The 23,749-nt window shown below is 38.3% G+C and overlaps 1 protein-coding gene across 1 annotated transcript; it reads right to left on the bottom strand.

Annotated features, from left to right (window-relative positions):
- Positions 1-20,893: 20,893 nt before the first annotated feature.
- On the bottom strand, positions 20,894-23,749 carry LOC122011096 (potassium channel AKT1-like). Its single transcript, XM_042567528.1, has 7 exons — positions 23,559-23,749; positions 22,749-23,114; positions 22,590-22,647; positions 22,176-22,493; positions 21,811-22,056; positions 21,617-21,715; positions 20,894-20,959 (listed from the first exon to the last, which is right to left on the bottom strand). The coding sequence occupies exons 1-7, from the start codon at positions 23,747-23,749 to the stop codon at positions 20,894-20,896; spliced, it is 1,344 nt and encodes a 447-aa protein (XP_042423462.1).

The following is a 23,749-nucleotide window of genomic DNA, read 5'->3' on the forward strand; positions in this document are numbered from 1 at the left end:
GGTTATATGATTACTTGGTAATCGCATAACTAAGGTTATACATGATAACTTGAACAAAACACGCCTTAAGTATAAATACTAGTTCAGATTATCTCATGGCTCATGTCTAAAAAGGCCGCTCGACTAAGATTGAATAAGTCCTTATGATTTACCCCATTAAGATTATGTAGGGCTGCCCTGAAGGGGCTACTAAGATGACAACTTTACCTCTATTACCGGATAAAGATATAATTGATTTATGCATTTCTATATTAACCCATAACCCTATAACTTAAGAAATTTCCATTGAATTTTAGCATGAATTTCAGGTTGGACAATCTTCCACAAAGAAGATTGCTTGTCGAAGATTACAAGGATAGTTGATGAATTAATTTCTATTTCAAAAATCAATTTTGGGATCTGTTGAGATGATCAAAGCTGATAGTCTTAGACTATCAAGTAAGAAGGAAGAGCGGCTTGGAAAGCTAAGTTGCCTGGAAGACTTGGTCGAGATTCGAGGTCAAAATGTTTGCCAAGACTCGAGGTCGAGGTGTTTGTCGAGACTTGAGGCTGATGTCGAGACCCGAGGGAGAGATGTTTGCCAAGACCTGAGGTCGATATGTTCACCGAGACACGAGGGCAAGATGGCTGTTGAGACTCGAGGCCGAGATGTCTTCCAAGATACAAGGTTTTAAGTACCCGTATTAGTTTTGATGCGGGCAACCAAGTCAAGTTAGGTCCTGTTGTATTTGATTCTTGTGTCTAAGTGTGTACGAACTTAAGAACACAAGAAGTCAAGTGGAATACACAACTAGCGAGAAGGATGACACAGGAAGTGAGTCGAAAAGCTTAGTGCATTCAAGGGACGAGGTGCTGCGAAAGAGTACATTGGCGGACGAGAAGGACACGCTCGAGGCTTCTAACAGACAAGAAGTTGGAGCGGAAGATTGGTTGAGGAGAGAAAGCCGGAGTTAGGTTCCGATGAGCTCAACTCTGAATAGACCGGAGAATCACCTAAGCGATTAGAGACGAAGTATGGACAAAGTCAACTCTGAGTTGACCTTGTACAAGCGCCCGGACTCCGAGCACACGTAGAGGGTCTAGGCACCCGAAGAGGGTCTAGGCATCCGAAGAGGGTCTGAGCACGCGAAGAGGGTCTGGGCACTCAAAGAGGGTTTGGGTACTCGACTTCCCTGGTGCCAAACAGGCGCCTCGTCGCAGATCTGCTGCTACGGATCACTTTCAGCTCCATGTCAACAACACTCCAGGCGCTCGAAGAGGGTCCAGGCTCCCGGACAATGGTGAGTTGTTATCATCACACTATTGAGTAGCTGTTGTGAGCAGATAAGGTGCACAGCTAGGGGCGTCCGATGAGGTCCAGGTGCTTGAAGATGCCACTGTTGGGACTTTCGAGCCGCAAAAACCACTTTTTGCGTTGTGGAAACCTCGAAGTCTTGCCACAGATCTATGCGAAGATATATAAAATAAATCATGTACATGTTTCTAACCTAAATCTACCTTAGATCTACATGAACAAGAAGCGTTACCCTTGTTGCGAAGCCCTTCGCTTATCCCGCTCGTCCAAAAGGTGCCGGATCTCGAAGAGTGTCAAGTGAACACTCCTCTACAAGTATCCACACAAACAAAAGGTGGAGAAGAACCACTTAGAGTGTGCTAGCACTCTTGGGTGGCTCGACAATGGAGGAGAGGGAGAAGGAAGAAGAGAGGAGGAAGAAGAAAAATTGAATGAGAATTCAATCACACCCATAAAGTGGTCGGCCACTTCATTGTGTGCTATATACCTCCATGTAATACCAAGAGTCATGACTCTTGGTCTTCCACATGAGGTGGCACACAATGAGGTGGCTCTTGGTGATGTGGAACACCATCATTGGCCGACCCATGCCAAGTCACAAATGAGTTGACATTTAGTCAAGTCAAACTTGACTCTTCATCTTCCCTCTCAAGTCAAGTCAAACTTGACTCATTTATCTCCCATGATTGATCAAATCAAACCATTGATTCAAGTCAATTTGATTTAATGAATCTCTATTCATTAAATTAAATTGATTTAATGAGTCATAATTTAAATTAGACTCATTCAATACATGAATCAAATTGAGTTTAACTCAATTAGTCTAATTTGGATTACTCTTAATCCAATTTGGTTCATCATATGAACCTAATCCTCTTGGTTCATCATATGAACCTATTCTCCATCTAATTACCCTTTATGTGTGACCCTATAGGTTCTTGAAACGTTGTCAATGCTCCTAAACCCATTTAGAAGTATAAGTAATGAGCGGTATCTAGCAACACATCATTACTACCCAAGTTACAAGAATGTTGAGATCCAACATCACCTTTATGACTACTAATTGTAACTCTCACAATATGTGACAATGTCCTTCTATCCTTGACGTCTAGATTGATTAAATTGAGGTATAGACCGTGTCATCCTCTAATCAAACTATGTCTTGAACTCCAAGTAGACTCACTCTAATCAAATGAGTTCAATATCTCATATTGACTCATTTGGGCATGACCATGCACTTAGTGGTCTCACTCTATCAAGAATGATGATGTTACTCCCGTCATATAGGAGGGATAGATCTCATCTACATCACTCACATCCCTCCGCATAATTTGTTACATACATAGTAATCGCCTTTATAGTCCACCCAGTTACGGGTGACGTTTGACGAAGCCAAAGTATGCAACTCCTTATGTAGGGAACCATGTTGACTTCAGGTCAAAGGACTCATAGTCATACTAATAGTCACATGAGAAAGTATATGACACTCATATAACGATCCATGATACTTTCTCATGGTGGGTCATTCGGTATACATTCTCCAATGCATATCCATGTGTCAACTTGATATCTCTATATCCATGACTTGTGAGATCAAGTCATCGAGTTGACCTACATGCTAGTCTCTTCGTATTAACATTGCCCCTGAATGTTAATACTTGACTAGGAATGATTAAGAGTAGTGTTCTCTATATCATCTCGCTATCGATTCAACCAATCGATTGATATAGATAAAAACCTTCTACTCAAGGACGCTATTACACTTAGTTATTTGGCACAAATACAAGTAAGTATAATAACCATAAAGAAATGCCTTTATAAGTATATAGGAATATGATACAACGAGTTCATACAATAATCATCATATGATTGGCTTTAGGGCTCTAACTAACAATCTCCCACTAGCACTAGTGTCAATCAGTGTAGACTCTAAGGCCTAATGATCTAGTGTGACCATCATGCTTTCTCTGTGCCAAAGCCTTATTCAAGGGATCAACGACGTTAGCCTCTGTGGGTACTCTGCAAATCTTCACATCTCCTCTATCGATGATCTCTCGAATGAGATGGAAGCACCGTAGTATGTGTTTGGTCCGCTGGTGTGAGCGAGGTTCCTTAGCCTGTGCAATTGCTCCATTGTTGTCACAATAGAGCTCTATAGGATCGGCTATACTAGGAACCACCCCAAGCTCAGTAATGAACTTGCGGATCCAAACTACCTCCTTTGCTGCTTCTGATGCAGCAATATACTCGGCCTCTGTTGTAGAATCAGCAATTGTGTCCTGCTTCGAACTCTTCCAGCTCACAACACCACCATTCAAGCAAAGCATGAACCCAGACTGTGATCTATAATTATCCTGATTAGTTTGGAAGCTAGCATCATTGTAACCCTTTACAACTAGCTCACCATCGCCTCCAAATATCAAGAAATATTCTTTAGTCCTTCTTAAGTACTTAAGAATATTCTTGACCGCTATCCAGTGACACTCACCTGGATCTAACTGGTATCTGCTCGTCATGCTCAAAGCATATGAAACATCAGGACGAGTACATAGCATGGCGTACATGATAGATCCTATGGCTGAGGCAAAAGGGATCTTATCCATGTGGTCTCTCTCCTCTCTAGAAGAGGGACTTTAAGTCTTCGAAAGACTCACACCATGTGACATCGGCAGAAATCCTTTCTTGGAATTCTGCATGAAAAATCGTAGTAATACCGTGTCAATATATGTACTTTGACTTAGGCCAAGCAATCTCTTAGATCTATCTCTATAGATCTTTATGCCTAGAATACAAGCTACTTCACCTAAGTCCTTCATTGAGAAACAATTCCCTAGCCAAGTCTTTACAGACTGCAGCAAAGGGATATCATTTCCAATGAGTAGTATGCCATCCACATACAATACAAGGAAGACAACTGTGTTCCCAACAACCTTCTTGTAAACACAGGGTTCATCTTCATTCTTGATGAAACCAAACTGTTTGATCACATCATCGAATCGAAGATTCTAGCTCCGAGAATCTTGCTTTAGTCTATAAATAGACTTATGCAGCTTGCATACTCTGCCAGTATGTTGTGGATCTACAAAACCCTCAGGTTGTGTCATGTATACATCCTCGTGCAAGTTTCCATTCAGAAACGCGGTTTTGACATCCATCTGCCAGATCTCATAATCGTGGTATGCTGCAATAGCAAGCATGATCTGAATGGACTTAAACATCGCTACTGGAGAAAAAAGTTTCATCATAGCTAATACCATGAATTTGCTTGAAACCTTTAGCTACCAAGCGACCCTTATAGGTAATAAGTCCATCCATGTCAGTCTTTCTCTTAAAGACCCACTTACACCTAATGGGTTTGACGCCTTCAGGTGGATCAACCAAAGTCCATATTGGTTGGTGTACATGGATTTCATCTCGGATCTCATGGCCTCTAGCCATGACTCAGAATCTGGCCTCATCACAGCATCCTGATAGGAGGTAGGCTCATTCTCAACGAGCATAACGTCATCATGGTTAGACAAGAGAAATGAGTATCTCTCAGGCTGACGACGTACCCTATCAGACCTGTGAAGAGGTAGGTCTACTTAAACTGGTTGTTGTTCCTCAACTCTTTGTGGAACAATCTCATCATCCACAACACTTTGTGGTTCCAGTTCAACTTCCATCAAGGCTTCAGTGATATGGTTCATATCTTGAACTTCTTCAAGATCGAACGTACTCCCACTAGTTTTTCTAGAAACAAAGTCCCTTTCTAGAAATACCCCAGTCTCAGCCACAAACACTTTGTGTTGACTGAGAATGTAGAAGTAATATCCTTTCATTTCCTTGGGATATTCTATAAAATAGCACTTGTCGGATTTGGGTGCCAGTTTATCCGAGACTTGACGTAGAACGTAAGCCTCACAACCCCAAATCCTCATAAAAGACATCTGGGTATCTCTCCCAGTCCATATCCTATATAGTATCTTTATCACAGCCTTGGATGGAACACGGTTAAGTGTGAAGGCTGCTGTGTCTAGAGCATATCCCCAAAAGGATATAGGAAGATCTGTGTGACTCATCATAGACCGTACCATATCTAGTAGTGTACTATTCCTCCTTTCGGATACACCATTCCACTGTGGTGTTCCAGGAGGTGTGAGTTGGGATAGAATCCCACACTCAGCTAGATAGTCACGAAACTCATGGCTAAGGTATTCACCACCTCGATCTGATCAAAGTATCTTAATACTCTTGCCTAGCTGGTTTTGTACTTCATTCTTGAATTCTTTAAACTTTTCAAAGGATTGTGACTTATGTGTCATCAGATACATATAACCATATCTACTGAAGTTATCAGTAAATGTAATGAAGTACCTATAACCACCTCTGGCAGTGACATTGAAAGGGCCACATACATCACTATGTATAAGTCCTAACAAGTCAGTTGCTCTTTCACTGTGTCCACTAAAGGGAGTCTTGGTCATCTTACCCAGTAGGCATGACTCGCATGTCTCATATGATTCAAAATTAAATGAATCCGGCAAATCATCTTTATGGAGCTGGGATAAGCGCTTCTCATTTATATGACCTAAGCGACAATGCCAGAGATAGGTTGGGTTCATTTTATTAGATTTGAACCTTTTGGTACTTAAGTTATAGATGGGGTTCTCTATGTCTAGAATATAGAGTCCGTTCATCAGAGGTGCACTACAATAAAATATATCGTTTAAATAAATGAAACAACATTTGTTCTTTATTATAAACGAAAAACCTTTCTTGTCCAAACAAGAGACTGAAATGATGTTCTTTGTAAGAGCAGGCACATAACAATATTCATCTAATTCTAGTACAAGCCTAGAGGGCAGAGATAGAAAGTAAGTTCCTACAACAACAGTAACAACCCGTGCTCCATTGCCTACTCGTAGGTCCACCTCGCCCTTTGTCAATGCCCTGCTATTTCTCAGCTCCTGCACATTAGTACAAATGTGAGAAGCACATCCGGTATCCAATACCCACGATGCAGAAATAGATAGATTGACCTCTATAACATATATACCTAAAGTAGAAGTCTCACTTCTCTTCTTCTTAAGATCTTCCAGATATACTTTGTAGTTCCTCTTCCAGTGCCCGGTCTGACCGCAGTGGAAGCAGGTAGCATCCTTGGCAACCCCTCCTTTAGGTTTCAGTATCTTGCCTTTGCCCTTGGCTTGAGACTTTCCCTTACCTTTAGGCTTGCCCTTGCCTTTATGCTTTTGCACAATCAAAATGGAGTTGGTATTTACCTTCTTAAGGTTGAGCTCAGCAGTTCTCAACATGCTTAGCAGCTCAGGCAGTGGCTTGTCAATTTCGTTCATGTTGTAATTCATGACAAATTGACTGTAGCTCTCTGGCAAGGATTGCAAGATCAAGTCTGTGGCCAACTCTTGGCCAAGTGGGAATCCCAACCTCTGTAGGTTCTCTATGTACCCAATCATCTTGAGCACATATGAACCTACGAGAGTCTCATCTTGCATCTTGCACTGAAATAGTGCCTTGGAGATCTCGAATCTCTCGTGTCTCGCTTGTCCTTGATATAGTTAACGAAGATGCTCAACCATATCATAAGCGCCCATCACCTAAAGTCCTAGTTTTGGCTTCCTCTTGATGTATTTGCCCATACTAACCCACAATGCATCCCTAGCATTGGTTTATATGACATCTATACATCCAAAATCAATTATCATGCAATATGATCCCAATGTTATATTTCCTTGCATGAAACACAATCTATGTGTGCCAAATCCCTAGATTTGAGACTCGAGTCCGTCTCCAAAGCACTTGGCACATTCCATGACCCAACCTAGATTCCCAATAAAATCCACTTGAGATCCATTTGTCATGGGTCCCAACTTGACTCTTAGAGCTTCCCCTAGAGCTCTTAGCCTTAGCCACCTCCCTAGATGACGCATCCACAATAACAAGGCCACATCGGTGCACCTCCGGTGACACTTGGCCTACAAACCTAATTTTCTTAACATTAGACACCTTGTCTTTGGTTAATTTCTTCTTACCTTTAAATGACTTTCCCTTGCCATTTATTGATGTCTCCTTGCTATAGTCATATGCAACCCTAGCATAAAACTTTTCCTTAGCATTGGAGACACTAGATTAGTATCCCAAACCCGATCTATCATTATTGAGTTTTTGACTACCCAACACCATACCCAAACCCTTAGATCCAACATTGAATCTTTCTAGGCTTTCCTCCAAATGATCAAGCTTTGCCTTCAAAGCTTGATTTTCCCTTTCTAGGTTCCTAAACCTAGAATCAACATGTCCACCATGGACATTCCTAGACCTACCCTTTCTAGGCATGTGTCTCCCTTTCTTGGGATTAATGCCTTGGTTCTCCTTAGGTCTACCATTTCTAGAGTTATCATGAATGAATTTCTTAGGGTTATGATATATAATTACCCTATTCCTATCATGATATCTAAATTCAAAATTTTTCATTGCTACATAACAATTATCATTATTTTTCCTAGCATGCATGGGAACATAAGAATTTGAATTACGATTCAAGTTAGGGTATACCTCCCTTACCCTTAAAGCTCCCCCATGACTTGAGCTCCTCTTCTTCTCTTTCTCCCATTTCTTCAATTGAGCCAACTTCTTGAGCTCTCCCTTCCTTGGGAATTTTGTGTGGTAGTGTCCCATTCCTCCACACGTGAAGCACCTAATATGCTTCTTCTTCTTCTTCTTCCTACAACTCAAATTTGTTAGAGTCGAAATGTAGCTAGGGGAGGGGGGTGAATAGCTCATCGCGCTCATCGTAGCTTGCTTCTTAATGATGATATGCAGCTAAATGTACAAGAAACAAAAATACAACACTAACACAAGGATTTACTTGGTATCCACCTCAAGAAGAGGTGACTAATTCAAGGATCCACATGCGATACACTCTCTACTAATGAAATCACTCCTTTATGGTAACTATCATAGACGGAGAAGCCTTGTACAAACTCACACAACAACAAGAAGAAAAGAAGAATCAAATACTAGTAAATCTTATAAGATTTTATACAATGAACCCTAGCTAGTTTCTCCTTCTTGTTTGGAACGCCTCTTGACCTTAGAAGTGCAAAAACACCTTGCTCCAAGAAGCTTCAAGAACTAACGGTGAGCTCTGGAAAATATCACTGTGAAGTGTGTAGAAGGATCGAGCGAAGAACAAATGAAGAAGACGCTCGCAACGACTTTATCCAGCGCCAACGGTCGGATCCCAATCGATTGGATTGCTCCCAATCGATTGGGGAGGCTTTGGATCGATCGGTTGATCGATCCAGAGTGCCTCTGTGCTATCTGGAACTCACTTGAATTGATTTCCCGATCGATTCACTAACCCTCGCGTGATTCCAGTCTCTCAATTGATCACTCGATCGATTGGAGGCTCCTAATCGATCGGGTGATCGATTGGGAGGGTCTCTGTGCTCGCGTCGATTCTCCCCAATCGATCCACCGATCGATTGGGAGAAGATTTTGTTGCAACACCTCACCCAATCGATCAACAGATCGATTGGGCATGAGTCAATTGATTGGTTGATCGATTGATCCAACTTGATTTGCCCTAATTAAGTCTCAAACCCCTAAAATCCAACATCTGGTCAACCATGACCTGTTGGGACATCATGCCTAGCATTCGGTCACCCTCGACCTGCTAGGACTTCCTCACCAAGTGTCCGGTCAATCCCCTTGATCCACTTGGACTTTTCTCCTCGTGCCAAGTATCCGGTCAACCCTTTGACCTACTTGGACTTCTCAATACCAGGTATCCGATCAACCTTGACCCACCTGGATTTTCACGTGCTTGACTTCACTCACTAGGACTTCCCTTATGCCTAGCTTCACTTACTAAGACTTCCCATCTGCCTGGCTTCACTCACCAGGACTTTCACCTAGCTTCACTCACTAGGGTTTCCCATCTGCCTGGCTTCACTCACCAGGACTTTCTATCTGCCTGACTTCACTCACCAGGACTTTCCCATCTGCCTGCCTTCACTCACTAGGACTTTCACCTGGCTTCACTCACTAGGATTTTCCAGTCAAGTATCCGGTCAACCTTGACCTACTTGACTCTTCTTCACACCTAACTAGTCAACATTGACCAGAGGAGAATTGTACCAACAATCTCCCCAAATGAACGATTGCACCTACAATCTCCATGTATTGTCAATTTTCATGTATTGTCAAATATCGAAACCCAAACATCAAGACTCAAGCTTGAGCCTTCTCAAGCTTAGTCAACCAGGTCAACCTTGACCTAAGGAATATTGCACCAACAATCTCCCCCTTTTTGATGTTTGACAATATCTTTAAGTTAGGCTAATCTCATAGCCTCAACTTCCTTTCCTGCCAAAGTATGAATGAGGATTTCCTTTATTCTCCCCCTTTCCTAGAGGGCAAACTCCCTCTTTAGGTAATAAAAGCCTAACTTAAACCCTACATTCTCCCCCTATTGACACATATCAAAAAGAACTATCCTCCTGAAGAGTTACTCACCATTGTTCACAACTTCACTCGTTGTTCACAACACCATAATGAAAGTCTCATACCCTTCATTATCTTCAACACTTACCCTTGAGTGTTAACCAGTTCAATAATAAAGGTCCCATTACCCTTCACTGTATTAAATGCTCACCCTGGAGCATTATTCCATGTTATGATGCTCATCCTAGAGCATCCATAACCCCACAATGAAGATATCCACTCTCCATTATTTTTTAACGCTCAACCTTGAGCATTGTTTTTCTAAACAAAGGTTTAACCACATTCAATGGTTTTGGAAAAATTAATTTTCATGTCCTTAACGAGTAACTCCCCCTAAAGACATGCTCGTAACTTTCGTCATTGTACCAACAATGACTTGGAATCCCTAAATCTTTAGGAAACCCAAATTTAGAAGTTTTGAGGTTCAAAAATTCAATAATGAAACCAAACCTCAACCTAAATCTCTACTTAGTCTCCCTTAACCAATCCAATTTTGTTTTCATCATGAAAACTTTCCCTAAATGTATACATATGTGTGTTGAGGGGTTAGAAATGGTTACCTAGACTAAAAATGGTCTAAAATAATGAAATTAAGCTTTCTCAGCCGAAATCAGCACTTCAATCGATTGAAATTGGGGTTTGAATCGATTGAAGCAGGTTCAATCGATCCATGGATCGATCCAACCACTGTGAATTGATCAAAGAATCGATCCAGCAAGCTTCTGCTTGCGATAACCACCTTCTCAATCGATCACCTGATCGATTGAGGCACTCCAATCGATCGGGTGATTGATTGGAGCACTGAAAACCTGAAATTCAATTTCAGTGAATTTCAAAAACTCCCCAAAAATTTTACAAAATCTTAAAAATCGTGAAAATTCGTGTAGACATTACTTATGGTATACACTATCAAGGAAAAATAGTTTTCTATAAAAATACTTCCTATTTTCAAGGATTGACACAGACTTGAAAACTTGTAAAAACTTTAGTGTTTTCTTCAAGTTTGTGCTTAACTTTTCAATGATGATTACTATCAAAAGACAGTCTTCACCAAGGTTTTCTAAGAGCATTTTAAAATCATTTTCAAAACCAATATCCAACCATGTTCTTTGGGCTAAATGTATATGATTTGTACATTAGCTTTCCCAATGATTGGAAAACACATAACTATGTGTTTTAATGAAACCAAAACTCAACTAGATGCACAAAATCAACATCTTGAGTTTTGTTCATCATCCTAACATCTCACTTGTATCTAATGTGCACTAAAATACATACAAGTTACCTTATAGATCTTTGTGAGATGTAAAGTTTGGTTTTGTCCTAAACTTGAGATCATGTATATCTATCTAGGCATTTTGGATTATGAACATCCACCTCGAATGTTATTTGTTAGTAGATGTCATTTGTCCTTAATTGCAAGAGATTAAAAATAATGCATGATGATTTATGGCATACATCAAAATAAATGATTTTTCAAAAGAAAATTTGCTATAACTATATGATGTATGTATGATGGGTCTAGTGGCTAGCACATGAAGTATTGCCACAATGAGGTCTGGGGTTCGAATCTCGGCAAAGACGAGGTAAATACCTCCTTTATGTGCTAGTCACTATTCTAAAGGCTAGTAGCCGCCCGTGATTTATCTCCTCTGTATTGGCCTTGGGACGGGCTGGCGGGGGGTGCTGGGGGTGAGCGTATTTGCCTTTTGCCACAATGTATGACATGACATGATATTTTTGTATTTTTCATAATAAATCATGAATACAAAAATGATGTCATGGCATGTGATGGGCAAACAAAGCATGACAATTAGTATAAATAAAATATACCTAGATTATCTATCCAAGGCTCCTTAAGTCCTTAGCTAAACCTAAAAGTATCCTAGATTTGCCCATATCTTCTTAAGAAAATGCCAAAACCCAACTTGACATTTCTTTTGTACTTTATTAATTGTACCAATTTAAAATTAAGCATATTTCTCGAATTTTTGGCATATTTTACTCTTACAAAGAGTAAACACATTAAATTAAGGCTTTGATCGGCCCTTAACTCCCTAAGAAAATACTCAAGTCCCAACTTGGTATTTCTTACGCTTTTCCCAATTGTGCCAATTTAAATTGAATGCCAATTCCTCAAGTTTTGACATATTTTACTCTTCCAAAGAGTAAACAAGTAATCTATTTCATTTTCAAAGGTTAATAAAAATCTTGAAAATGCTCTTTGAGTGTCAACTTCATCAAGGTTGGATTAACTATCCTTCCAATTAGAGTTGACACTCTCTAACCCATCTAAGGGGTAGAGAAAATACTCCTAGGAACCCAAAACCAATTGGTGCTCCTTGGATGCTCTAGGTACTTACTAGGGATAACTTCCCTAGATACCTTCCTAGTGATCTTTTTAGGTTTCTTAGAAGACTTGGTCACCTTCTCTAGGTCAATTCTAGGGATAGCTTCCCTTATAACATTCTTAGTGACTTTGTTAGACTTCTTAGAAGTCTTAGTCACATTTGTCATTGTAAAGATACTCCTAGGGATAACTTCCCTTGTATCCTTGACTTGACCGCTAGACCTAGGCTTCGTTCCATATCTATATGAAACCCTATGATAAGAAGACGCATCCTTCTTGGCTTTAGGTTTGTATCCCAAACCTCTATGACCATTGGATGACCCTTGTTATTTTCTTAGACCTAGGTTTTGATTCTTGGACCTTTGTGTTTCATTTGTGATTCTTCTAAGTGTCCTCTCCAATTTATCAAGTCTTTGTTAGTGTAGGAAGCATTCGACGATCGAACCAATATTTTGATTATGGCAATGGGTTTAAGTTAAGTTGTTTTGTTATCTAACATATGCAAATGAGGTTGCAGAAAAGTCCTAACTGCGGTAAGGCAGGTGAAAAATCCTAGGGAGTGATAACCCTAGGTCCTAGGGGGTGGTAACCCTAGGTGAAGGAAAATCCTAAGGGGTGGTAACCTTAGGTCCTAGGGGGTGGTAACCCTAGGTGGCGAAAAATCCTAGGGGGTGGTAACCCTAGGTCCTAGGGGGTGGCAACCCTAGGTAGAAAGTCTAGTTGTTAGAGTGTATACTAAAAGTCTAGCTTTTGTATAAACATTTATTTAGAAATAAAGAATCACAGTGGTAAATATCTATATTTATTTGTTAAATGTAATTTATTCAATTAATTTATATAGTAGACAACATGGTGTGTGGTGTCACACACAGAAGATCATGTTGTCAGTTCTTTATAAATTTTAAACAGTTGCTCGCGACTAAGATGGAAAGAAACAAACCGTTGAAGTAGTCGTAGTATAATTAAGTATTAGTTTATCTTAACTAATAAATTACACTGATACACTCCAAGTGTATTGAGTAGGACCATTTTAGGTAAGTTCTTTTTGTACTGACTTTATAAAAGAACTACACCTTAGTTGTTATGGAAGTATATGCTCTTAATCCTAATATAATAACAAACACATATATTTAGTATTTATTTCTTTGACTTATCAATGGGTGAGATTTAACTCGATAAGTCAATAAGCCCGATAAGTTGGGAAATGATATTACTTATAGTGTGTGTTGTTGATTATAGAAGGAATCTGTGTCCTAGTTATCTAGGTTGAGAATGCCCCCAAGAGGAGCTCATAAGGATTGTCATGTTAAACCCTGCAGGTGGACTTAGTCCGACATGACAATGAAGTTGAGTGGTAGTACTCTTGGAGCTAGATATTAATTAAGTGAGTTGTCAGTAACTTACTTAATTAGTGGGCATTCGTTATCTTAAACACAGAGAGACTAACACACTCATGATAAGAAGGACTCCATAATGTAATTTGGGATTGGTGCGGTAGTACGATAATAACTCTTTGGTGGAATGAGTTATTATCGATGAACTTGAGTTGTGTGTTCGGGGCGAACATGGGATACTCAAGTTTATCGGAAGGCCAAAACTAATTTCTCCTCTAGGTCCCTGTCGTAGCCTCATTAAACCCTCAAGTCCATCCAAAGAAATGCCCATCTTGGTGTCCAAGAAGGGGCCCGACCCATTGCTTGGTGACCAAGCAATGGCCGACCACATCTCCTCTCAAGAGGGTCGTCCCTATGCTTGGTGTCCAAGCATAGGAAGGGCCGACCACAATATTTGAAATAGGAGAGGGTGTTTTGAATTTTTAAAATCTTCTCTTTGTAGAAAACTACAAGTTTTAAAAGAGAGATTTAAAATTTAAAAACTTTCCTTATTTGAATTAGGCCACATGTTTTAAAAAAAAGTTTAAAAGTTTTAAAACTTTCCTTTTTTAACCATCCTCATGGTTTTAGAAAAAGGAAGAGAAGTTTTAAAATTTAAATTTTTGTAGACATGTTAAAAAAGGAAATTTTTAGAAGAGAAGTTTTAAATTTTAAAACATGATTTTAATTTTTAAAACTTTCCTTTTTAACATCCACTTTAGGAAATTAAAAGAGAGTTTGTAAAATTTTATAAGAGTTTATAAAATTTTTACAAAAGAAATTTTTTCCTTCCTTATAGGGGCCGACCACCCTTGCTTGGTGCCCAAGTTAGGGGCCGGCCAATAGGATTAAATCATCATCCAATCAAATTAAAACTAATCTATGATTGGTGATTGATTCAATCAAGAGGAAAAAAAGGAAAAATAAAAAGGGAAAAGGAAAAACATGAGGAAGATTTTAATTTTTGTAATTTTCTTTCCTTATTTTCCTTGGGCAAGTATTATATAAAAAGGGGAGGAGAGGCTTCATGGGTGAATGTCTTCTTTTTCTCTCTTCTCTCTAGTCTCCTCCTTAGGGCCGGCCCCTAGCTCTTTATCATGTTAGGGCCGGCCACATATTGCTTGTGGTTTCTTTAAGTGGCCGGATACAAGAAGGAGGAGAAGGAGAAGAAGAAGAAGAAGAAGGAGGAGGAGGAGGAGGCATCTAATTCTAGTCTCTTGCTTGTGCTCTCTCATGATGACCGGATCTCTCCCCTTCCCTTTCCCTTGCTCTCTTTGGTTCCTAAATTGGTGGTGGTGGCCGGATTTTAGAGGAGGAAGAAGAAAGCTCTTTGGGTAGTGTTCATCTTGGAGGATCGTCGCCCACACGACGTCCAAGGCGAGGCGAGAAATACGACAGAAGATCTCGAGGTCATTAGTTTACAAAGAGAAAGTATAATTAGCAATTGTTTTCCGCATCATGCTAGTTATTTCTTTTTGTATGAATTCCAAACACAAGAGGCATTAGATCTAGTATTTCGAATTAGTTTTTCGAATTTGTGTTTTCTTTATTTTCGAATTTGTGATTCAGTTGTTCTTTTTGGTTAACCTAGAGTTATTTAAGGAAATTAAATATTAGCTTTCCTTAAAAGGCTTTGTCCAGGCGGTGGTGGTTGCTCCCATATCTAAGAACGCCATGTGCCTCGCCATGCAGTCCTGGAAGTCAATTTTGGAAATTAATATTTATTGAAATTAATAACATAGGTGGATTTGAATCAATAGTGTTAAGTTTCGCTTGCGATTCAAATCTAAACCATTAAGAATAGATAAGTTAAATTTGGAATCAATGATGTTAAGTTCCGTTTGCGATTCCTAATTTAACTTCTAAAGAACATATAGGTTATTTAAGGAAAGGTTCGACACTTGTACAAAAAAATTTTGTACAGTGGAACCGGTACGTTTTCCTAGGACTAACCAACAACTGGTATCAGAGCTAGGGTTTACCTCTGTGTGTTTAGAATTCAAATAGGTTATGCACATGTCATACATAATTTACGCAGGATAATAGTAGGATGTGCTAACTTTTTGGTTGCAGGCTCTAACTATTATGGCTTATAGATGTTGTGTGTGATTGGACCCTTGGATATGTCAAGGGCATTATTGTGTGTGTGCATGATTGTATGTAACTAATACAATAAGATCTGTATTAGCCCTAGGATTTTAGAATTTTATTTTCGATCTAGATTTCATGTACATTCCCTCGTGGAATATAGGATCGACACATGTAAAATTCTATTTTTGTTGTGGATCGGATGCTTGCGAGGCATGGTACTTTTGAAACACCAGAGGCGTAGCGGAATAAGAAGCAAGATGGATGCGACGTCTCGACCCGATGGCGGTGTTTAAAAGTGGCAGCAGCTAGGGTTAGAGCACACGGAGGACAGTGATGGAAAATGCCATAATAGTTGGAAAAATAATTTTCATATTTATTTCTTTTATTTACTGTGATGTGTATGTATGCATGTGATGTATGCTAGGAGAGTTTAAAATTCCTCACTTTAAATAACTAAGTGGGAGAGGGATTTATTTTAATAAATTCCACGGTCTCCATTACTGGTTTGTAAGTGATGCAAACAAACTTACGCGTTGGCTCTGAGTGCCTTCCTCCATATCGGATGAGTTTGTTTACAAATCACTAGATCAAACTTCCATTTAGGATGACTATAGGAAATTAATTAAGAGCTTGTGATCTTCCCCATCGGAAGGGGCACAATCTTATTAATGGACTTAGTGTCAAGTAATGGTATACACTTAGGCACGTCTAATAGTATCCTCCTCATCGGAGTCACTGCTATTATTTGTGTGACCAAAGGAAAACCAACTATTAATTTGTCAAAAAGATAAGTTGACAAGATAATAAAATTAAAACCCCCTCTTACAAATGTCGAGTTTTTGTATACGTCCACACTATCGTGGCATACAAAATTTACGGTGTATGAGGTAATTTTATTTGTCAGGATGACAAGAAAATAAAATTAATGGGAAAAACTGCTCTTACAAATGTTTGATTTTGTATACGTCCACACTATCGTGTCATACAAAATTCACGGTGTTTGAGGTAATTTTATTTGTCATAAAGATTTATTGATAAGATAATTAATGGGTAAAAATCCTCCTCTTACAAATGCTTGAATTTGTATACGTCCACACTATCGTGGCATGCATAATTCCCGGTGTTTGAGGTGTTGGTGAATTTAAATAATATTGTTTGAGCAATCAATATTATTTTAAATTTAAAAGTTTTGACCAAATATTTGATCAAAGATAGACCAACTATTAATTTTATTTGTCATGAAGTTAGGATGACGAGATAATAAAATTAATGGACAAAATCTCTTTTTGAATTTGTATACGTCCACACTATCGTGACATACAAAATTCACGGGGATTTTAAAGTGTTGGTCTTGACCAAATATTTTTGCGATTCTTAGGATTTTAAATGTCTGTCAATCCCCTAGTTGTTATACTATAGAAAAGACTTAGTAGTTTCAATTATAATGATTGGAAATATGACTTGGACATTAAGGTAGACTGTCTTCTTAGAACTGAGAACAATCTAGGTGTATTTAATTCATTAGTTGTTGAAATATGTTTAGTGGTATTATCTACCAGTACCTGGAGTGTAGATATAGATGCCACTAATCATGTCTGTAATTCATTACAGGGTTCCAGGAAAACCGACAACTATATGAAAAGGAAAACACCGTCTACATGGGCACTACTGCAAAAGTAGCAGCTGTTGTAGTGGGAGATGTTTATCCTCTGATAGGAATAAAATATGGATTTTCAGAAATTGTCTTTACGTACTAAGTTTAGAAAGAACCTGATTTCGATTTCTAAACTATTAAAGAATAGATATTCTATCTATTTTGATAACAAACTTATTATCAAGAAAAATAGGGAAGTTATCTGTTCTGGTACGTTGGTTGACAATTTATAATCCAATAACTCTCATGATGCAATAAATGAAAATTAATAACACATTTTCTAACTTTAATAAGAGAAAGTAACCTTCGGAAATGAACCAATCATATTTTTGGCATCTAAGGCTAGGTTATATTAACTTGAGTATGATTCAAAGGATAATAACCAATGAACTCTTGGGTTTATTGGTAGTGGAAATCTTTCCAACCTGCGAGTCTTACTTGGAAGGAAAAATAACCAAGAAGCTTTTAAGTCTTAGGGGTATGGAGCCAAAGATATGTTGGAATTGGTTCATTCTGATTTGTGTAGACCTTTGACTATCCATGCAAGAGGTTGTTTCAAATATTTTGTCTCTTTTATATAGATGACTATTTGAGATAAGGATATATTTACTTGACGCGCCACAAGTCTAAGTGCTTTGATTAGTTCAAAGAGTACTAGGCTAATGTGGAGTAACATCAAAGTAAAAGTATCAAGACACTACGGTGAAATCGTAGTAACGAGTACCTCTTAGGAGAGTTTAGGAGTCACTTATAAGAAGTCGAGATTCAATCCCAACTAACTGCACTTGGTACACCCCAACAGAATGATGTAATAGAAAGAAGGTATAAGGCTCTTATGGAATAATTAGATCGATGATGAGTTATTCAGAAAATTATCAAATTTGTTTTAAGGATATACACTGGAAACGGAAGTGAACATAGTACCTTCTAAGTTAGAACTCTTTACTCCCACAGAATTGCAGAATGGGCGTAAGCCTAGTCTGAAGCATATTCGGATTTGGGTGGTCTAGCACATGAGAGACACTGATAAGTTGGACATGAGTTCACTTGTTTGTGAGTTATCCTAGAAAAACGAAAAGAGGTTTATAGTCCTTAAAAATCAGAAGGTCATTGTTAGCACCAATGCACAATTTTTAGAAGATGACTATAATAAACTATAAGCCCATAAGTAAATTTGTTCTTAAGGAAATAAGAGAAGACACGTTTAAATCTAGTACCAATTGTACAAGATGAAATATCACAAGAAACTGCAATACGTATCACAAATGATACACAATTGAAGATAGTGCCTCGTCATAGTGGGAGGGTTGTTAGGCAACCTGAAAGATTCATATTTTAGGGAAGTCTTTGGACTAGATCCTTGGTAAACATGAACCTAATTCCCGAACATATGACGAAGCACTCCAAGATAAAGATGCAGCATCTTTACAAAAGACAATGAATACAGAATTAGAATATATGTATTCTAACACTACAACAAAAACCCTCATAGACATCGGTTTTCCACCGATGTCTATTACATTTTCGACCGATGTCTATGAAGGCGATGTAAAAGGTCTGTCATTTTAGACATCGGGTTAAAATCGGTGTAGTATCACTTAACGACACCGGTGTTCGAATCGGTTATTAACCGGTGTAGTATCACTTAACGACACCGTTTCATCAACGGTGTAAAACCGATGTAATATTATATGTTAATAACACCAGTTTTGGCAGCGGTATACGACTTATGCAATATTAGTTAATGACACCGGTTTTGCAGCGGTGGAAAACCGATGTAATATCAGTATTTTTTAACAACACAAATTTGATTTCTAAAACAGTGAAAAACCGACAGTAACCAAAAAATACACAAATATTCACAAATTACATAAATATTCTGCATTCAACAGTATCCATAAAATGCACAAATATTCACAAATTACATAAATATTCTTCTTACAACAGTATCCATAAAATACACAAACATTCTTTTTACATCAAAAGCTAATAGATATCAGAATCAAGGTAGAACATTCTTTTAACAACACATCAAGGTAGAACATCATGAGTCAAAAATCAAGCTGAGGCTACATTAAATTATGAGAATCAGAATCTGTTCAACTTGCTATACTGCTCCATTCTTCTTGCACCTTTCATTTCCCTAATCTCATCACTTTTCACCTTCACATGCCTAGTTTTCTGAGTTAAAACATCCACTGTTCTAATCTGTCAAACACAACTATCATTTGGTCTACTTAACTACAGCAAAGAACAAAAATAGAAGAATTATACATGCTGCAGAAGTCCTAGAATATCACCATCAGAAAGAAATTGACATGGGACAATATACGCAATTTACATTCCATGCAAATGCATGCATCATCTAAAGTTTTCAAAAATCAAATACCTTTCCTACTCAAATGTAATCTAGCATGCATTCAGCCCACTCAAACCGCACTTCATCAATTTCAACTCTGGAGTACTTGAGATTTGTAAACTGTAAAAACACATAAATAATATATTAGTAAACCAAGACCAAAAATCATAGTTGAAAATGCAATAAGAGCACCAGGTAACAAGATGACTAATTGGAATGCTTAAAAAGATAAACATTCATCAATTATCTCAACCACATCATATAGTGATAGATCTATCATTCCTGGGAACTTAATATAATCCAAACTAGAAATTATTGCAACGAAGTTAATCATAACCTGGTTTCCTATTGCATTTTTAAATTTTTTTATAAGATAGTGGGCATGCTAAAAGATTAACTTGGTTTCCTATTGCACTTGTAATGCAATGAGAGCGGAAATGGTAAAGATGCAATTTTGATTGATTTATTTATTTCCAAATATCTGCTCTAGCTCTAAAGAGGCCAGTCTAGTTTTTCTGATCTCTATCCTTCTAACACTTCAAATCAAGCATTTTGAAAGCTTTTCAGTCTGGTTTTGCAATGAGAACTACCAACAAACTAAATTTGGAATGCAAAATATCTAAACCAAAGAAAGTCCCTTTCTAATTGATACTTAAAAGGAGAGTAGTGTGATATACAAATTGAAATAATTTCTGGATGTCTAAAGTAATCTTTTAGAGCATGATTTGATAAATTTAGCTTTGCTCTCCTTCAGCTTAAAATGATCAGAAATGTCTTCGATCATTCACTATTTTATCTTATCTCTCTTGCTGGAAAAGTGTATTCACTTTATTGTTGTGTAAGCTATCATCAAACTAGTGATGATTGATCACGAGGCTAAAAGCCTATTTTCATCTATACTTCCAACCCAAGTTCTAAGTAAATTGAGATATTTTCTTAGCATATAGGTAGGAAGGCATTTACCTCTCCCTGCAAAAATATGTATCTGATGTGCTCAAGGAACTGAGATATTGGAAGTTAAGCCAATTAATATCCTTACAGATTCAAATGTCAAATTAATGTACAAACAGAAGGAGCCATTGATTGATAGAAAGGTGCAAAAGACTTACTGAAAATTGAACTACCTCACACTATACTCTTCAAGAGCAGGGACATCAATTCTTTAAGGCTTCAAGTCATGATGATTTGAAGGCAAATAATTGTGTGTATCTAAAGAGTGCTCTAATAAAAAAAATCTTGTTTGGAAATCAATGTAACGTTCAAATTATGGGCAGGTTCTCCTATGAATAGCAGGTTTACATCTCACCCTTGCATCCTTTTGGGAGGCAATCTAATTTGATAAACGAGCAAAAAGAGATACTATAGTTAGATTGAATGCAAAGGCAAAGAACACTATTAATACATACTGCATGTAAGCTTCTCTAGGTTAAGCAGAAAGTGATCGAGTTCAGATGTGCTCCTAAAGGACCAACAAAGCTATATAATGTCAAGAGAGTTACCATAAACAACCTCCATCTCTTTTCTACAAGAGGAAAAATCATATAGAGATCAATTGTCGCTTAGTTAGAGTGAAAGCTATATATAATGGGTACTTTCCTAAGCGACAACTTGGTAAGATGAAAAAAAAACAAGATGATGCATAGAGCAATCATACACAACTCTAAGATGATGTGGACAAGTGACAATCAAATAATGATCTGTATTATAAATAGTCTAGTGTTTATGAACACACTAAACATATTGAAGATCATAGCCACCACCCGTGCCACAATTATGTCCAAAAAGATCAGCTAGTCTAATTCCCAAATTTTAAATTAGTTAGTTTTTCTAGAATTTGTAAATACACATTTACATGGATTGTATTCTTATTTCATATAACAAACAAACAAACAAAAAATCCAAATTTTCACTGAGATGATGAAAAACTTGGTAATTTTTTTAGGTTATGTGAAAAAAATAAAATTCTCGAGTGGAAACTCTCTTTTACCGCTGTGTCAGTCATTAGTATGTAAAAGTCTGTAGGCTCTTTGTTCTGCAAGATCACATCTTCCCTGGGTGGATAATACTCGGCTTTCATCTTAGATACCTTCAAATATACAAAAGATGAGATACTGAGGTGAGAGCACTATGTTGTGATATTCTGTCTAGCAAAATCTAGAGTTAGAAAATTCTAATAATTACCAGTTGGAATAGCAGGTCATTAGATACTCCATGGAACAAGTAGACACTTTGAACCAGTGAGTAAAACAGATAGTGAATAATGCTGGATCTGATGGCTTTGGGAAGAGCATCCAGTGTCTCTTGCTGTTGGAGGCCTTCTGAGTCAGTCCTAAACTTCAAACTAAGATGTGAGATCATTTGTTCTTGTAGGCGTTCTAGAAGTTGATTTCTTTGTGCAAACCCCATGGCTACTTGGATTGTATCCCTCTGCAATGATCAGTACATATCTTTAATGCCATAAAAGTAAAACAAGAGTAAATATTGGTTGCAAGTACAACTTGCTGCCATCTGAATGGAATGATCAAGTTTTGCATTGCGAAACTTACATATCTTCTAGTTCTGCTAGTTCCATGAACTACCAAATTGGTCATATTTCCGATTAAATAGGCTGTTAGTCCAAGGTTAAAGAGCATGTAGAAAATGTCAAAAATCATCTCTCCTGTATTTTCAGCATGCAAGTCTCCATAACCAATGGTTGTAAGGGCGGTGATTGACCAGTACATCGAGGTCACATAGCGGATCCACAAGCCTCGCTCGTGGAAATCTGGCATAGAAGCACCGATCCAAGTACTGCTGGGATTATGATACCTTGCAGCGAGAAGATAATAGAAGCACCCAGCACAGTGCACAGCAAATAGAGTCACCTATGAGATTGTTATGAAATGCCAGTATTAGCTGAAGTATCAACTGCAAAAGGTAAGTGAATGCACGAATTGATGGTAAAGAATAAAGATCCTTACACAAATAAGTTTTGCACATCGAACCCAAAAGTAGTTGAAGTGCCTATCTTTCTCTAGTCTGGTAAATGAAAAATGAAGTGTGTGGAATTAGTTGGAAGGCAATAATATCTTCCCTCAGGGAACACAAAAAACATTCACATAGTTATTTAAGATGCATACCTTGCAAATAGTGCACTAACTCTTCTGAGGCGCCAGAGACGGAGCATGTTGAAGAATCCATAAGAGCGGAGCTTATGAGGCAACAATTTGCGTGCAAGTTCAGAAAGGATAGTGGAAGCAACATCAAGAACAAACCAACTGGTCAAATATTTCCATGCTATTAGCTTAGGATCGTCAACGAGCAGATAAGTTGTTCTATCAAGGTAGGCCAAAAAGAAGGTTAAAATGATGTCAATGGCAAAGAAGGCGTTGACGATATTGTCCACCAAGGCAAGAGTTCCCTTCGCATGCCCAAGGAATCCAAATTCGAATGGAGAAACCCAAGCAGAATAGACAACGAGAACAATCAAGAAAATCTCCCATGCCCTGTGACAGAAATTCAAACATCAGAAATGTCTATAATACAAAAGTCTCCAATCAATTATCTCTTGGATGTAGTATTCATGAATAGGACGGCTGAGGGTTTCTTATTTCCAGACAAGGATAATAAATTGTCACGAAAGAAAGAAAAGTAAAAGAAAAATTACCCCAACAAAAAAAAACCCCACATCAAAGAGAATCCCACATCAAATCTATCACCGAAGTTCCATAAGGAATATTGATCCAGAAGAAAGTTCAGATTTTTCAAGGGTTCATGACCAAAAAAAAAAGGGTTTACATGCAAGAGGGAAAAATCTGAACAAAAAGAAGGCAAAGAACAAGAGAAAAACCCCCATAAGCTTTCCATCCAGAGCAAATCCCACAGCTCACAATCTCCAACGGAAAAAAGGAGTTCGCCCTAGTAACGGCAGAGGGAATAGAACACCAGACCTGTATCGCCAATTGTAAGGGGAAACGATGAACCTCCAGAGCTTGACCCTGCGGTTGCTCCTGGCCCCGAGGGAGGGGAGAATCCCGGTGGAGAGGCTGTAATGGCTGCCGTCCCGCGAGATCTCCTTCTCCGCCTCGATGCCGCACATCATTGCCAACGACATGTTGAACACCTTCGTCGTATCCGCCAT

Source organism: Zingiber officinale, chromosome 8A, assembly GCF_018446385.1.
Source record: "Zingiber officinale cultivar Zhangliang chromosome 8A, Zo_v1.1, whole genome shotgun sequence".
Classification (NCBI taxonomy): domain Eukaryota; kingdom Viridiplantae; phylum Streptophyta; class Magnoliopsida; order Zingiberales; family Zingiberaceae; genus Zingiber; species Zingiber officinale.

Coding starts and splice junctions, on each gene's coding strand:
- LOC122011096 (XM_042567528.1), bottom strand. CDS start 23,749: ATGGCGGATACGACGAAGGTGTTCAACATGTCGTTGGCAATGATGTGC. Junction 21,716..21,810: donor ATGACCTGCTATTCCAACTG/GTAATTATTAGA, acceptor GTATATTTGAAG/GTATCTAAGATGAAAGCCGA. Junction 20,960..21,616: donor TACTAATGACTGACACAGCG/GTAAAAGAGAGT, acceptor TTATCAAATTAG/ATTGCCTCCCAAAAGGATGC.